General features: G+C 32.1%; 1 protein-coding gene across 8 annotated transcripts in view; it reads right to left on the minus strand.

Moving 5' to 3' along the window:
• LOC127731003 (glycoprotein-N-acetylgalactosamine 3-beta-galactosyltransferase 1-B-like) overlaps positions 1 to 17383 on the minus strand; it is a 155689-nt gene that overhangs the window by 107548 nt on the left and 30758 nt on the right. For all 8 annotated transcript variants that reach the window (XM_052239719.1, XM_052239714.1, XM_052239720.1 and 5 more), the window contains exon 2: positions 7126 to 7170. In XM_052239719.1, coding sequence (XP_052095679.1) covers position 7126 — 1 coding nt within the window. In that variant the 5' untranslated portion in view covers positions 7127 to 7170. The remainder of the gene's footprint in view (positions 1 to 7125; positions 7171 to 17383) is intronic.

Consider the following 17383-nt stretch of genomic DNA (forward strand, 5'->3'; position numbering starts at 1 on the left):
CGTAGCGGTTGGGGCATTAAGTTTTACCCTTGTCCGTCTGTACGTACATACGTCCGTACGTCCCAAAATTGGTTTCCGTTCTCTAACTTGAGTCTGCCTCAACCAAATGTAAAAGTAAAAACTTATACACAATGCTTATTACCACAAAACACAGATCAAGTTTGAATTTTGGTGGCGTCACTTTAACTGTTCCAGAGTTATGCCCCTTTATAAATGGAAAAATTGCAAAATTTTTAGTTTCCGTTCTCTAACTTAAGTTTGCCTCAACCAAATGTTATAAAACTTATACACAATGCTTATTAACACAAAACACAGATCAAGTTTGAATTTTGGTGGCGTCATTTTAACTGTTGTAGAGTTATGCCCCTTTATAAATGGAAAAATTGCAAAATTTTTATTTTCTTCTAAATATCAAGTAATTTTTAAAATTGGAATTATCTTCCTTTGTCCATTATTATAGTTGAATCAACTACAATCAATGCTTTATACAATGCAATGTTTAATTTTGACTTCCACTGATAAAACACAGATCAAGTTGAATTTGGGTAGTGTCACTTTAACCATTATTGAGTTATGCCCCTTTATAAATTGAAAGATTGCAAATTTTTAGTTTCCATTCTGTAACTTAAGTTTGCCCCAACCAAACATTATGAAACCTATACCCAATATTCATTACCACAAAACTAAGATCAAGTACAAATTTTTTGTTTCCGTTTTCTAACTTTAGTTTGCCTCAACAAAATGTTATGAAACTTATACACAATGCTTATTACTACATAATACAGATTAAGTACGAAATTTGGTGGCGACACTTTTACCATTCTTGAGTAAAGTCCCTTTAAAAACATAAAAATTGCTGAATTTTTCGTTTCTGTTCTCTAACTTTAGTTTGTCTCAACCAAATGTTATAAAACTTATACAAAACTGCCGTTCTAGAGTTATGCGTGTTTTCAAATAGAAAAATTGCTGAATTTTTAGTTTCTGTTCTCTACTTAAGTTAGCCTCAACCAAATGTTATGAGACTTACACACAATGCTTATTTCCACAAAACTCAGATCAAGTTCAAATTTGGGTAGCGTCACTTTTACCGTTCTTCAGTTATGTCCCTTTATAATTTTTCTATCTATCTATCTTAATATTTCCGCACTCAGTCACAACTTTGACTATTACGTGCCCAGAATAAAGTTAAAATAGCCTTGCAAGACGTCATAATTATTTGGACTAATCTTTTGGCAAATATGGTCGTACCACAGGGGTTTGTTACAATTTGCTGGGTTTTCTATCCTTACGAACTCTGAAAAACTTACCAGGCCAGGTGATAAAAAATCTGTCTCCCCTTTTTATCCCACCAGAAAATCAAAAGGTTGTCTCCTTACACCTACATGACAAAAACATATACAAATATGGTATCATTGCCAATGTGACGGCTCTTCAACAGAAACTAAAAAAGTAGAAGTTAACAACTATATAGGTCACCGTACAGATTTCAACAATGGGCTAAAAAGCCAAACTGCGTAATAAGCTACAAAAGGCTAAAATAGATAGACAATATCTGAAAAGGGTAGAAATGTTCAGAATGTTGAAAAAAAAATCTACTGTCCATTTGCATCAAAACTGGCAGCTGACTCATAGGAGTTGTTGCCTTAAATACAGATTTTAACCATTTATTTTTTCTTCATATTTCTTGAATTTGCCTTTTTATCTCGAAAACTGTAATAATTAAAGAGAAACTTAAATCTTATTAAAAAGTTATTGCTTTTCAATGATGATTTTGATCCAGTTTTTGCAAAAACGTGGAAACTTTAAATCTTGGGTAAACTCCTTATATTATACTGCCTGGTCTCGTGGTAGCGTGTTCACCTCACATGCAGAAGGTTGTTTATTTTGAACCCAACTGGGTAAAACCAAAGACTTTAAAGTTGGTATTTGCTGCTTCTCCCCTAAGCACGCAGTATTATTAAGGAGTAAGAGCAAATACTGGTTTGTTCAGAGTCAGAATAATGTGTCAAGGTAAGGTGACATGTCTCTCTGAGAACTAGTGTAAGAGATAAATTGTCTGGTCAGACAAATATAACTAGTATAAAAAGTCCATGGATACAGAATTTACTAATATATTTAGTCCGATGTCAGTAATTTATGTCCCCAGACTAATTTTCCTAGTCCATGACATCACTATTCCTAGGTAAAAATGTCCAGTTTTTCTAATAATGTATGCAACATGTCAAGTATATTTGGTGTATGAAAATTTTTAAGGATGTACATGTTAGTCTGGCATGTTTTATTCGACCTTGACCTCATTTTTATGGTTCATTGCTCAATGTTATTTTATTGTTTTTTGGTCAGTTTTTCTATTTTCTTATTTTCAAATTAGCAATAGGTCAACTATATTTGGTGTATGGAATGATTGTAAGGTGCATATGTCTGACTGAGAAGTTTCATCTTACCTTGACTTTATTTTCATAGTACATTGGACAATGTTTAGTTTTTGTGGTTTTTTTCGGATATTGTAAGCAAAAACATGAATAAGGCCCCTATATTTGGTGAATGGAATGATTGTGAGATGCACATGTCTGTCTGGCATGTTTTATATGACCTTGACCTCATTTTCATGGTTCATTGGTCAATGAAAAGTTTGCATTGTTTTGTCAGTTTATCATATGCTTTAAGCAACAAGTAAATTATATTTGGCGGATGTAACGATTGTAAGGTGTTCATGTCTGTCTGGCAGATTCATATAACCATGATCGCATTTTATGGTTCTTTGGTCAATGCCAAGTTTTCTTGGTTTTTTATACGACCGCAAAAAATTGGTATGACGTTGGCGTTGTCGTCGTCCGAAGACATATTGGTTTTCGCACTCTAAATTTAGTTTAAGTGAATGGATCTCTATGAAATTTTACCTTAAGGACTGATTTTGGGGGTTATGGTACCAACAGTTAAGGAATAAGGGGCCAAAAAGGGGCCAAAAATAAGCATTTTTGTAACTTCCAGACATAACTTGTGTGCTAGTGTATGGATCTCTCTGACATTGTACCACAAGGTTCCATATCACACAGGGAATGCTGGGATTGATTTTGGGGGTAATTGCCTCAAAATATTAGGAATTAGGGGCCAAAAAAGGGGCAAAAAACAAGCATTTTTCTAGTTTCATGACAATAACTTGTGTGTAAGTGTATGGATCTTTCTGAAATTGTATTACAAGGTTCCATATCACAAAGGGAAAGCTGGAATTGAGTTTGGGGGTAATTGCCCAAAACGTTTAGGAATTAGGGGCCAAAAAGGGGCCAAAAATAAGCATTTTTCTAGTTTCCAGACAATAACTTGTGTTCAAGTCTAAGGATCTCTCTGAAATTGTACTGCAAGGTACCATACCACAAAGGGAAGGCTGGGATTGATTTTGGGGGCAATTGCTTCAAAATTTTAGGAATAAGGGGCCAAAGAAGGGGCAAAAAACAAGAATTTTTCTAGTTTCATGGCAATAACTTGTGTGTAAGTGTATGGATCTTTCTGAAATTGTACTGCAAGGTACCATACCACAAAGGGAAGGCTGGGATTGAGTTTGGGGTGATGAATCATAAGGGGGTTCAAAAAATTTTGGGGGGGGGATTTTTTTCCCCTTTTTTTCCTTTTTTTTTCTTTAAAATTTTCCATTTTGAATTGGTTATTTCTGATTTATATATAAAAGCAAATAATAATGATATGGTTTGAATAGGTAAATTAAAATTTTTTAAGTTCTTAGACCACATTCATTCTGTGTCAGAAACCTATGCTGTGTCAAATATTTAATCACAATCCAAATTCAGTGCTGTATCAAGCTTGAATGTTGTGTCCATACTTGCCGCAACTGTTCAGGGTTCGACCTCTGCAGTCGTATCAAGCTGCGCCCAGCGGAGCATTTTATTCATTTTATCAGATATTATAAGCATATGTCTACTTGTTGGTGTATGGAATGACTGCAAGGTGTCATATAAAAATAAGAAGATGTCTGTCTGCCAAGTTTAATATTACTGAGACCTTATTTTCATAGAATATTGATAATATCAAGCAAAAATGATGAGCAAGACAAGATACAAATGATTCAAAATTGTCAGTTGCCTACTCATTATGTAATAGTAGTTATTGTCATCAAATGATAATGTTTACCCTTTTATGTGTAGGGCAAGAACATTAAAGATAAAGGGAAACTATAAACAAAAGAAATTATCAACAAAAATAGATTTACAGACGTCAACAAAGCCTAAATTGTAAGTCCACTTCTATAAAAGTTATTGCCCTTGAATAATGATTATTATGAAAATAAGATGTGGTATGATAAATGAGAAAACTATCCACCAGAGTTCAATTAAGTGGATGTAAGCAATGCAATTACTTATTAGAGGCCAATGATGACCTGTAAATAATGACAGGCAAAATATGGCAGGGTTGATATAAAAATAAGAAGCGGTACGATTGCCAATGAGACTTTTCTCCAATAGAGATCAAATGACATTAAATTTAACAAAATTAGTTCACTGTACAGCCTTCGACAATGAGCAAACCCTATACTGCATAGTAATCCATAAAAGGCCATGAAATAACAAATGTAAAACAATTCAATAAGGGCATGGCGTCATTTAAAAAGGGCATGGTGTCTATCCATGCTAAACATGCTTGGGGGAAACACCACAAAGGTGAAAGCCAAGTGCCTGATTTTTGCACAAAACAATAAACAAAAAACAAATATGATATATAGCAACAATTGACAACCACTGAATAATAGACCCCTGACTTGGGACAGACACTTACAAAATGTGGCATGGTTTAACATGTTTGCTGGCGCCAAATCCTCCTCTAATTAAGGACAGTGGTGTAAGTGTCAGTTCAATATAAAAACTATAAAATCAGTTGAAAAGGGTTTTTTTCTGCTCTTGGGTCAGGTTATTTTGATACATTCCCGTTTTCATTCTCAATTTTATTAACTCATTAGAATGCAACAAAGCAGAAAAACAGCTACCAAAAACACAGACTGGATGTGGCTGGAAATTTATTCTTTCCCTTTAACAAAAAAGACTCAACATACAGATCTATTAGTACTCGCAGTTACTGACAGCTAATTCAAAGCAAATATCAACTAATAAAATAAACATTTAGTGAGCACCCAACCCACCCCTAACCTGGGACAGTGGTTTTAATAACAGCACAACATTTGAACAAACTGTAAACATTTGTTGCAATTGGCTTAACTCAAAAGACTGCAACAAGGCACAAAAAACAACTAATATGAAAACCATAGACACAAAGCACTGAAATAAGAGTTCTTACAATTTTAAATATTCAAATGAAATTTTTATCAAAATGTACATAAACAAGATAAAATAGCCATTTTATTGCTGTATTTCTCTTCATTTATAATTTTTGAGTTTTGTGTATTTGTAGGTCAGACATCTTGGTTTTCATGATCATCATTCAACAGGTCAATACTGAACAGCAAACTTAAAGTTGATATTTTTCTACATAGTGTGATTTTTTTATTAATTTGAAATGGAATGTGGTTTTTTTTCCTACATAAGAAAGAGGAAATTTCAACATAATGACTATAAACAAAAAGGAGTCATATCATCATGATCATAGATGCTCAAGAACTTAATCATGTAAATGCAACAACGTAATTATCGATTGAAAGAAGGGAGGAATGAAAAAATATATTAGTATTTTGTTGTCCAAATGAACTTGCTTTGTCCACTCATTTAAATCGCTCCATCCAATAAAGATGTACGGAGTCGGAGGAAGATTTTTGAAGAACAGATTGCAAAAATGTTTTGTCTAAGAATTGTTGGAACATTCTAGTGGATGAAATAATTTATTTACTTGACTCTTATATAGTGGACTGAATAATTGTTCATAGCAAGCTGAAACAAGAAAACTAAAACTTAACAGGAAAAGTGTTTATTTTATAAATTTACAAATATAAATGTAATATTATGAACACCACAAAGGAATAAGATTCAAATCGTTTGCATATTCATGTATTGCAATGGAACTATAACAAAGAAAACTTTACCTCATGAAAAGAGTAAACTATTAACTGTGCTTTGTCAATTTATTCAGTCAGAATAAGAAATATTTTTTTCAGTTCTATTTTTCATAATAAAACAAAGAAGACAAAGATTTCAAATCAATATTTTTTTCTTTTATTAAGACGTCATAATTTTATTTCAGTTAAAGGATTTTATTTTTTGACTTTAAATATTATTATATTTCCAAAATAATAATAATCTTTATTGTCTTATAAACAAATTAAAAACATGTTTGTGACAAAATGAAAAAAAACAAAATACACTCATATATATATTATAAACTTTTTACTACCAAACAGAATTCATTGTAACATACACATTACTGTATATTTATAATTTGAATTCCATAGGATTTTATTTTGTCCCATGGGATATTGAAAATCCCATGGGATAATTATAGTCCCATGGGATTTTTTTTGTCCCATGGGACAACAAATATCCCATGGGACTACAATTATCCCATGGGATCCAAAAAAATCCTATGGGATTTAACCAAAATCCCATGGGATAATGGTCAATCCCATGGGATTTGCCCTATCCCATGGGATATTGAAAATCCCATGTTTTTCTAAATCAAATTACAAAATATATATAATAATAACAGCAGAAAAGCAATGAAATTATTGAATCCCATGTAATTCCGCACATTTTGGTTATTTACACGACACTGTAGGTCTAAGGAGAGGCGGCGGCGGATTTGCAAATGAGTGTTTTGCAAATTAAAAGTGTCCAGTGTTAACGGACACTGTTTGGCAGCCGCCCACCGTACATCCCCAAATCAATAACCGATTTTTACTTCGAAAATCCGGTTAAAAATTCAAAATGTACTGATATATCACAACATTACTTTGTTATTAGTTCAAGGTAAATGATCTTTTCATTTTTATTTTTGACATGTTAAGTTCAAATTATATTTTCACATAATATGGATCAAGGCATTATCCATCACAGTAGATCATTTAGTTTCAAAGAGCAGTTTACTTATCAAACTTTTTCATTAAGTAAAAGTATCTACTAAATACAATGTACACGTATTTGATTTTCAAATTATTCAGTAAAAAATACATACTTGTTTGATATACCAGGTCGAATTGCTGTTAGGGTGTCAAGTCATCTGAAAAATATCATATGCTCATTAAAATGGACGGTTCTATGTTCATCTCATTTATCTTTATATAATGATTAACAATTATTGTGGATTGTTCTATAAAATAATGGCATTATATAGTTGAAAAGTCAATACGAATACACTCCAGTCTGTTATTTAAATATATTTTTTGTAGACGTTTTATTAATTTCAAATGGCAAAATGCTGCAAACATTGCATTATTTTTTCATTAAATCAATCGGTAGATTCTTTAAGTGACTGGACCAATCAGTCGGTAGATTCTTTAAGTGACTGGACCAAAAGAAAAAATGTTTGATTTATTGAAATAGTTCATATAAATGAGAAGATGTGGTATGAGTGCCAATGAGACAACTCTCCATCCAAGCTGTCATATAAATGAGAAGATGCATATATGGTACGAGAAACGAGAAACACTTATGAAACACACCAACAAACGACAACCACTGAACAACAGGCTCCCGACTTAAGACAGGTGCATAAAAATGCAGCGGGTGTAAACGTTTTAACAGGTGCCAACTTTCACCCTAACCTGAGACAGTGGTGTAACATTACAACGCAAAAAGACACACTATAAAATATCATTTGAAATGGCTTAACTCGATCTAAAGACATTTAAGCAAAAACAAGTAAACATACGCTAAACGAATAAGTTTGATCTATGACACAATATAAATACAATATTATTTAAAAAAAAAAGTGGTGTGAACAGTGTCAAAAAGACAACTTTGACCTGGGACAAAATGGCGCTAAATTAAACAACGTAGACAGGTAAATTTAAAAATAATAATTTTGTTGTTAGGAGTACGGAAGTAAACATTTTTTACAAAATTAATAAATTTGTTGTTCACAGTACGAGTACAGAAGTGAAAATTTATCGTCATACTAAATACTTATCAAAGGTGGTACATATTAAAAATAGTGAGACGAGATATAACACAAAATAAGTAAACATTAAATTACAAAAATGCATTACAAATTGTGTCAACAGGTCAAATTAACACGAAAGTACGATTTGAGAGTACTCGTAGTTACTGAAAGCTAGTTAATGTATATTTGGACGAGAAGTTTTATATTGACAATAGTATACGTCAATGGGAGAATGAATTGATAATATCGATTGGAACTCGAAAATATGAGTGGACTTTATATATAACCTGGATTGTTTTCCTTACAAAGAGAGCGGTGCCCATTCATGTAAAACTGTTTTTCGATCGTTTATCTGCGTATCTAGTAAGTCGCAACCAAACAAAAAAACATCATCAACACCAGTCAAAACTATGTCGAAATCTGTGTAAGGAGAATAACAGTAAGTTAGATTTACATTGCAAAAAGTTTGCTTTCTCTTGTTTTACAAATTATTCTCTCATTGGTTAATTTAATCAAACGACGTTTATTTCATATTTAGAATATTTAACATTTCAAAAGATAATTGATAGACAAATAAATGGGGAATGTGTCCATGGGGCACAAATGATGCCCCCGCTTGCATATAACGTTATAAAGGGACATAACTCAAGAATAAAAGTTAAAAAATAAAAGTGACGCTACCCAAATTCATGCTTGATCTGAGTTTTGTGGTAATAAGCATTGTGTATGAGTTTCATAACATTTGGTTGAAGCAAACTTAAGTTCGAGAACAGAAACGAAAAAATTCAGCATTTTTTCCATTTGTAAAGGGCATAACTATAGAAAGGTAAAAGTGATGCCACCCAAATTCAAACTTGATCTGTGTTTTGTAGTAATAAGCATTGTGTATAAGATTTATAACATTTAGTTAAGGCAAACTTAAGTTAGAGAACGGAAACGAAAAAAATCCAGCAATGTTTCCATTTGTAAAGGGGCATAACTCCAGAACGGTATAAGTGACGCCACCAAAATTCAAAGTTGATCTGTGTTTTGTGGTAATAAGCATTGTGTATAAGTTTCATAACATTTGGTTGAGGTAAACAAAAGTTAGAGAACGGAAACGAAAAAAATCCAGCAATGTTTCCATTTGTAAAGAGCATAACTCAAGAAAGGTAAACGTGATGCCACCCAAATTCAAACTTGATCTGTGTTTTGTGGTAATAAGCATTGTGTTTAAGTTTCATAACATTTAGTTGAGGTGAACTTAAGTTAGAGAACGGAAACGAAAAATTCAGCAATTTTTCCATTTGTAAAGGAGCATAACTCTAGAACGGTATAGGTGACGCCACCAAAATTCAAACTTGATCTGTGTTTTGTGGTAATAAGCACTGTGTATAAGTACTGCCAATCTGGTGCTAAGTACATAATATGATACATGCAGCAAATGAAACGACTGGCTGTCTAATCAGGATTAACGAAAAGGGCAATATGTGGTCCAAATAATATATTTGGACGATTCCTTATGTTTTTATTAAAGCAACTTGCTTGTTAGTTCTTGCTGCTTAGTCGATTTCAATCGAAAGAAATTATAAATTATGATAAATACAACATACGAAAAAATAATACCAAAGTTTTTCCTTTTTGGAGTAAATTATGTTATACCCAAATTGCGTGAGAAAGGTCAAATAAGATGGTAAGCTGGTCTGATATTGTTGTAAATTGTCTATGAGTTCCTACTCATAAAGGATTTTCTTAGCTAAAGCTCAATGTCAAAATTAGGTACTTGTAGAAGTTAAAGCATTTTTATACCAATACTGATTATTTTTGTTTCTATTAGTATAAACGACCATGTCTCTTCTAAATAATCACTTACTTATAATAAAAAAATAATTAATCACTTTTAATTTGGAAAATATTATTGCATTATAAACAAGAAGCTCCAAAGAGCCTGAATCGCTCACCTTGTTAAAATATGCCGTTTTAATATATGTTTTTTTCCTTTACTGCAATCATTTATGTTTTGCTTATTTGTAGATCTTATTTAGTGGCATTTTTGTATGTGTTTTATTGATGATCATTTGAACTGTTTACAGTTTGTACTATTTATTAAAGAGATAAAACAAAACGTCATTTAATAGCAATATGTCCTTTAATAAGTGTGACAATTTTGCCATGTTGAGACTTACTTGTTGATCTTATTTTGCTGGTCTTTGATTGTTAAAGATTCTCTCTAACTCCAATTGTTTTTAACAAAAATGCAAAAAAAAATTGGTAAAAATCATCATTCAGGAGGGGGGAATCTGTAAGGAGTCGGTTGACAATTTCGACCACTGATTTGTAGATCTTATTGCGCTGAACATTTTTACTGTTTCTGTCTATTTATTATAGTCACTTTTTCAAAATGCCTGAAATTTCAGGAGTTTTGTAAAATCAGTGAATTGATTATAGTGATTGTATAAAATTCCTGATTTTGACTAGGGATTATACAAAATCCCTGAAATAATTTAGATATGTTTCACAGATTCACTGATTAAATTCAGCAAATTCGTAAAATAATCAATCGTTTTGTTTAAATATTTTGTAAAGCTGTTCATTAATACATTAAATTGATTACCTTCGTAAGAAGAGAAAAACACATGCAAGGAGTAAGAATTTGTTTGGATTAGGCCATGATTTCCGTAAGCAAGTATTTGATGCATATCAGGATGTGACCATGAACCCTGTTTTGTGCTGGACCGACAGGCCGAGCTGGAATATTCACGTGCTTGTTCACATGATAGAAGTCCACACGAAGACACGGAGACATTTGTCTGACTCAAACCCAAAATAATATCATCATAGATTTTTCATGATCAGTTAAAAAGTTAAGGCAAAAGTAAGTCACCTTGACCATACTTCAATTGCTTTGGTCATATCTTAGATACTGTAGTAATTGGTGTACATCCATGCTATCACATTGGGATAAATAATTTTCTATATTTTCTCCACTCTTAGATCAAAATCGAATGAAAAATAAACTTTGTTTAATATCATTGATAAGGTCACGGTATGAAGTTCTTCAATGTGGAGATGTAAAAAAAAACCAACAACATGTATACCATATGGCTAAACACAAACATTAAAATGGATGGCAAGATGATTTTGAAGGTTAAATATATTGAAAATTGTATATTTTTTATTAATGATCTGGTGTCGGATAATAATACATTATTCTCATATGAAGAATTTAAAAAAAAGTATAATATCAATTCTAATTTTGTAGAGTTTTATGGTATTTTAAGTGCTATTCCGAATAGATGGAAAAGTAGGATAGAAGGTAGTTCTAAGCTTGATAATATTGAAAATAAATTAGTAGATAAAGTTAAAAAAGAACCAAAATCTTGTAAATTTTTCTATAAATTATTTCTGGAGGATAATAAAGTATTATCATTATCTTCCCGTAATAAATGGGAAATAGATTTAAATACGCAGATTGAAGATTGGAATGCTATATATTCCATGCCCTTCATTGTAACCAGAAATTCGTTTTTACAAAATTTTCAATTTAAGATTGTTCATAGGATTCTACCATGTAATTCTTTTTTATTGAACTGTAAATTAAAAGAAACTGAACTATGTACATTTTGTTCAGAAATTAGAGAAAATATTTTTCACATTTTTTGGGAATGTAATGTTACACAAAACTTCTGGTTATCCATTAAAGATTGGATTAGAAATTATGACATCTTCTTGCCTTTCAGTGCAAAAGAGGTCATTTTAGGTGTGTCTGAGGATTTTGTCAACAGTAAAACAGTTGATAATATCTTGTTGTTATTTAAATACTATATATACAAATGTAAATGTAAGAGCATATTGCCCACAAAATATGGTGGGGTAGTATATTTTGTATTGGATTAATATAGAAAAATACTCTGTATGTTTCTTAACCCCTGCACAAAAAATAAAAATGGATCACAAGTGGCAATTGTTAGAAGCAGCAATTAATTAACAAAATCAATTGTAAAATTTATATCTTATTATACCATTATGATTTGATCAATCTTACAAGTGTTACTTAACTCTTTATAATTTGTGTCTAATACTGTAGTATGTAATTTCACATGTTTCATCTTGAAAAATAAGAAAAAATTACAAAAAAAAAAACAACATGTATACTATTAAGTAATAGCAGATGTCACCAAAACTTATAAATTGTAGGCTATTCAAACATGTATCTGTAAATAAGCCTTTCATTCATAGACACTGTAAAATAGTGAAAACTAGTAATGTATATTAAATGAATATATTGAAAAAAATAATGGTCTATTTATATTAAGATTGATTGATTGTTGGTTGCTTAACGTCCACTGGCAAATTTTGTATTAAGAAAAATACATTTCAGATATTAAGTTTAAACTTCTTATTTTATAAAATCACTAGCAATCTTTTCAGTGATTTTATAAAATGCCTAACAATTTCAGGGATTTTACAAAATCACAATTGTTTGACAAATCACTGCAACATATGCACATGTTAACTACAAACAAAGTCCATTTATTAGTAAATTCAGAAAAGTGGGGAAAAATATCAAAATTTAGCTCCAGTGTGGCGTGGTCAATTATATCAAAGAGTTGATGGTCAATTATATCAAAGAGTTGATGGTCAATACTTAATCAGTTTAATGATCTTTCATCTTGATTAATGTGACCGTTTATACGGTGCAGATATCCCTTGATCAAGAAAAAGCTGCTGTCCAAGTTTCCTAAAATTCCATGAAGGTTTGACAAAATGCTTGATATAAAAAAATACACCTTAAACTAAATCTATCTAAATATTGTGTGAAAAAAAAACTGTAAATGTTTAGTGAAAAAACTAAATCCAGTTATCAGTTATCATAACTGTGTCCATGGTGAAGGGTTTGACAAAGTGATTGATGTCTAATAGAATATTGAACTGAACTTTAACGTTGACGACGTCGACGATTGAATGCAGGATCATTATGACTCGCTTCCGCGACTTTTGTTACATGCGAGACAATATGAGAAGATGTTAGCACATGAATTTCCGTTCCTTAATATAAAATAATTAAATGGTCATCGCATTATTTTTAATGCGTCAAACCTATCATTATATCCGTAGCGAAAAAATGCAAAACAGGTATTCCAAGGGGAAGAAATATTCTGTGATATTATTTCCATTGGAACAAATATTACAGTATTTGTTCCTAAGGGAATTAAGGGTATAAAATATTTGTTCCAACAGGAAAAGATATTATGGCATTGTTTATAACCAAGATCCCAGTGGAACTTCTGTTAGGCGGAACAAATATACGTTGACAGTACGCCTTTCCATTTACAATCGTATGCTCATTTGAACAACTCAAATGTTCTCTATTGATATTTTTTTCAACCATGTGATTTTCAAACACATAAAACAATTAAAATTCAACACGTCCAAGTTATATTCGAAATCTTACATACATCTGTGATATCGTCGATTAAATGTTCCCTCACCTGAAAACATCTCGAGCGTTTTCAAAAGATTTCTCTGTCGTTTAATTCATAGAAAAATGTTGATTTTCTGGAACATTGTATTTAGTTGAAATAAAGATTATCATATTATTTAGTTACCTTATATGTGTATGTATTAGATACTGATAAAGAAGGATAAACTTAAGTAGATATAAATATAAGAGGACTTTTTAATACGGGCGACAGGTGTTCGCAATAGCTCACTGGGCAGATGTGTTTAGATAAGCTAAAAATTACACAACCAATCGGTAGATTCTTTAAGTGACTGGACCAAAAGAAAAAAATTTTTGATTTATTGAAATAGTTCATATAAATAGGAAGATGTGGTATGAGTGCCAATGAGACAACTCTACATCCAAGTCACAATGTGTAAAAAGTAAACAATTATAGGTCAAAGTACGGCCTTCAACACGGAGCCTTGGCTCACACCGAACAGCAAGCTATAAAGGGCCCCAAAATGACTAGTGTAAAACAATTCTCAAACAGGAAAACCAACGTTCTAATCTATATAATCAAAGCACTGTGAGTGCTAAAGGCAGTTAATTAAATAAAAGAACAGAGTTCCAATGTCCCCCGCGTTGCACTTATTTAATATTTCCAAAGGGCATAACTCATTTAAAAAAAAGTCGATCGTCCACCATTTTAGAACTTGTCTGAGATATTGCTGATATTAACCTATAGTATAAGTTTTATAAAAAAATCTGACAAGAATTGTACCCGTGAGAGCGCTAACGAGGCCATTTTCCATAAATTTAATATTTCCAAGGGACATAACTCTTTTAAAAAAGTCGATCGTCCACCATTTTAGAACTTGTCCGGGATACTGCTGATATTAACCTATAGTATAAGTTTTATAAAAAATCTGGCAAGAATTGTACCCGTGAGAGCGCTAACGAGGCCATTTTCCATAAATTTAATATTTCTAAGGGACATAACTTTTTTAAAAAAAGTCGATCATTCACCATTTTAGAACTTGTCCGGGATATGGCTGATATTAACCTATAGTATAAGTTTTATAAAAATCTGACAAGAATTGTACCCGTGAGAGCGCTAACGAGGCCATTTTCCATAAATTTAATATTTCTAAGGGGAATAACTCTTTATAAAAAAGTTGATCATCCACCATTTTATTTGTCCGAGATATTGCTGATATTAACCTATAGTATAAGTTTTATAAAAATCTGGCAAGAATTGTACCCATGAGAGCGCTAACAAGACCGGACGGACGAACGGACGGACACACAGACGTCCGGACACACAGACGGACGGACGCCCGGTATTTCCATGTCCCCGCAACGCGTTACGCGGGGGAAAAAATCCAAGGCAAACATGGCAAAAGTTATGTTGAATATTGGGGAAGAATTGGTTTAATTATTTATCACAGATATATTTCAAGTATCAAAAAATGTTTGTACTGTACTGTATTCACTATCCTACCATTTGTTTTTAAAAGTTATTTACTTTATTTTTTGAATTATTTAAAAATATGTATCCTTTTTTAAAGATTCAATGTCTGAGCAGATGTACGTACACTGTCCCAGGTAAGGGGAGGGTTTGTTGCCAGCTAACATGTTTTACCCGCCACATTCTGTATTTACCTGTCCATAGTCAGGACCCTGTAATTCGGTGGTTGTTGATTGTTGCTGCATGTATATCATATTTGTTTTTCATTATTGTTTTGTGCATAAATCAGGCTGCTAGTTTTATTGTTAGACTTGTTTTATATTTGTCACTTCGGGGCCTTTTAAAGCTTACTATGCGGTATGGGTTTGCTCATTGTTAGAGGCTGTATGGTGACCTATAGCAGTTAACTTCTGTCAACTTCTCCATACTTCTCCATACACTGTGGAATGAATTTAACTTATGGAGGAACATTCTTATCAGAATTATGGTGTCCCACAGTGGTGTTTGGTTTAATTCCACTATGTACTAGAGTTTTCATATGCCACATTCATTGACATTAGCGGTTTTAGTTGGATCAGCTGGTGCCACTCTGCACACAAACTGATTTAATCATACTTGAAACAATCTGAAGTGGTGTATATTATATTACACAAAATGCTGATGTTGTTGGGTTAGCAATGATGCAATATATACATTATTGTACTTCTAAAGGTCTAATCTAAAATTTACAACAAGTTTAATACAAATATTTTGTCCTTCTTTTTTTTATTATTTTTATATTTTTCATTTCTTGGATATCAAGAATAAGTGACAAAAATGTATTTAGTAAATAAAAAAAAATTTAAAATCCATAATCGAAATACAGCTGCTTAATTAGTAATTCTTCTTGGTACAATTTAACCTTGCTCTTGGATTGTCAATTATACAAACTAACATATTTCATGTTTCTGCACAATGCATCAATATCATGAATTCAAACTATCTTTATATAACTTGTTGCACAAAGTTTCTGATAACTGGTCTGGGTATACTTCTTAGTGTGCAAAAATATCTCTCTTTGTAATAACAGTTACACAGATTCTGACATATCATAGTTCTGAAAGTATCGTTAGACAGTTTCTTAAAATTGCTGGACCGATAGGCAAACTTAATAACAAATAATATTCATGTGTTGTAACCGCTGGCAATTTTGTAATAATTCCTGTCAGAAACCTGAACCAAAATTTGTCTGACTAGTCAATATATGATGAGACCGGGTAAAAATCTTCAAAATTGATCATATCTGTAGATATACATGTAAAATCTTCAAAACATCATTATGGTCTAGAGTTTCATTGCTGTTATGGAATTATTGTTGTGACTAGTCAATCCAGCTACTAGAGAGAATTATGTATTGTACATGTATGTCTTGCCTCTTCTAGGATAAGCCAAAAATTGGAATCGAGCTGAAATAATAACAAATACAAATAGTTATATTGTTTATTTTGACAAATAGCAAAAAAAGCTGCATGTATAATATATATATTATGCATTAGTTTTGTCCATGTAAAGCCATCTATGGGATATCCTTTTTAGCTCACCTGGCCTAAAAGGCCAAGAGAGCTTTTCTCATCACTTGGCGTCCGGCGTCAGTCGTCCGTCGTCCGTCGTCGTTAACTTTTACAAAAATCTTCTCCTCTAAATTCCTGGACCAAATTTAACCAAACTTGGCCACAATCATCATTGGGGTATCTAGTTTAAAAAATGTGTCCGATGACACGGTCCGCCAACCAAGATGGCCACCATGGCTAAAAATAGAACATAGGGGTAAAATGTAGATTTTGGCTTATATCTCTGAAACCAAAGCATGAAGAGCAAATCTGACATGATATATCTGCCCTGAAATTTTCAGACAAATCAGACAACCCATTGTTGGGTTGCTGCCCTGAATTGGTAATTTTAAGGAAATTTTGCAGTTTTTGGTTATTATCTTGAATATTATTATAGATAGAGATAAACTGTAAACAGCAATAATGTTCAGCAAAGTAAGATCTACAAATAAGTCGACATGACCAAAATGGTCAATTGATCCCTTGAGGAGTTATTGCCTTTTATAGTCAATTTTTAACAATTTTTTCAAAAATTTTAAAATCTTTCACAAAAATCTTGATATAAATTTAACTAAACTTGGCCACAATCATCATTAGGGTATCTAGTTTAAAAATGTGTCCGATGTCCCCGCCTACCAACCAACATGGCCGCCATGGCTAAAAATAGAACATAGGGGTAAAATGTAGATTTTGGCTTATATCTCTGAAACCAAAGCATTAAGAGCAAATCTGGCATGGCTAAAAATAGAACATAGGGGTAAAATGCAAGTTTTGTCTATTATTTTTTGAACCGTTATAAATAGAGAAAATCTGAAAGGAGCAAAAATGTTCAGAATAATGAGCTCTACC

Source organism: Mytilus californianus, unplaced genomic scaffold (genome assembly GCF_021869535.1).
Source record: "Mytilus californianus isolate M0D057914Y unplaced genomic scaffold, xbMytCali1.0.p SCAF_2, whole genome shotgun sequence".
Lineage (NCBI taxonomy): Eukaryota > Metazoa > Mollusca > Bivalvia > Mytilida > Mytilidae > Mytilus > Mytilus californianus.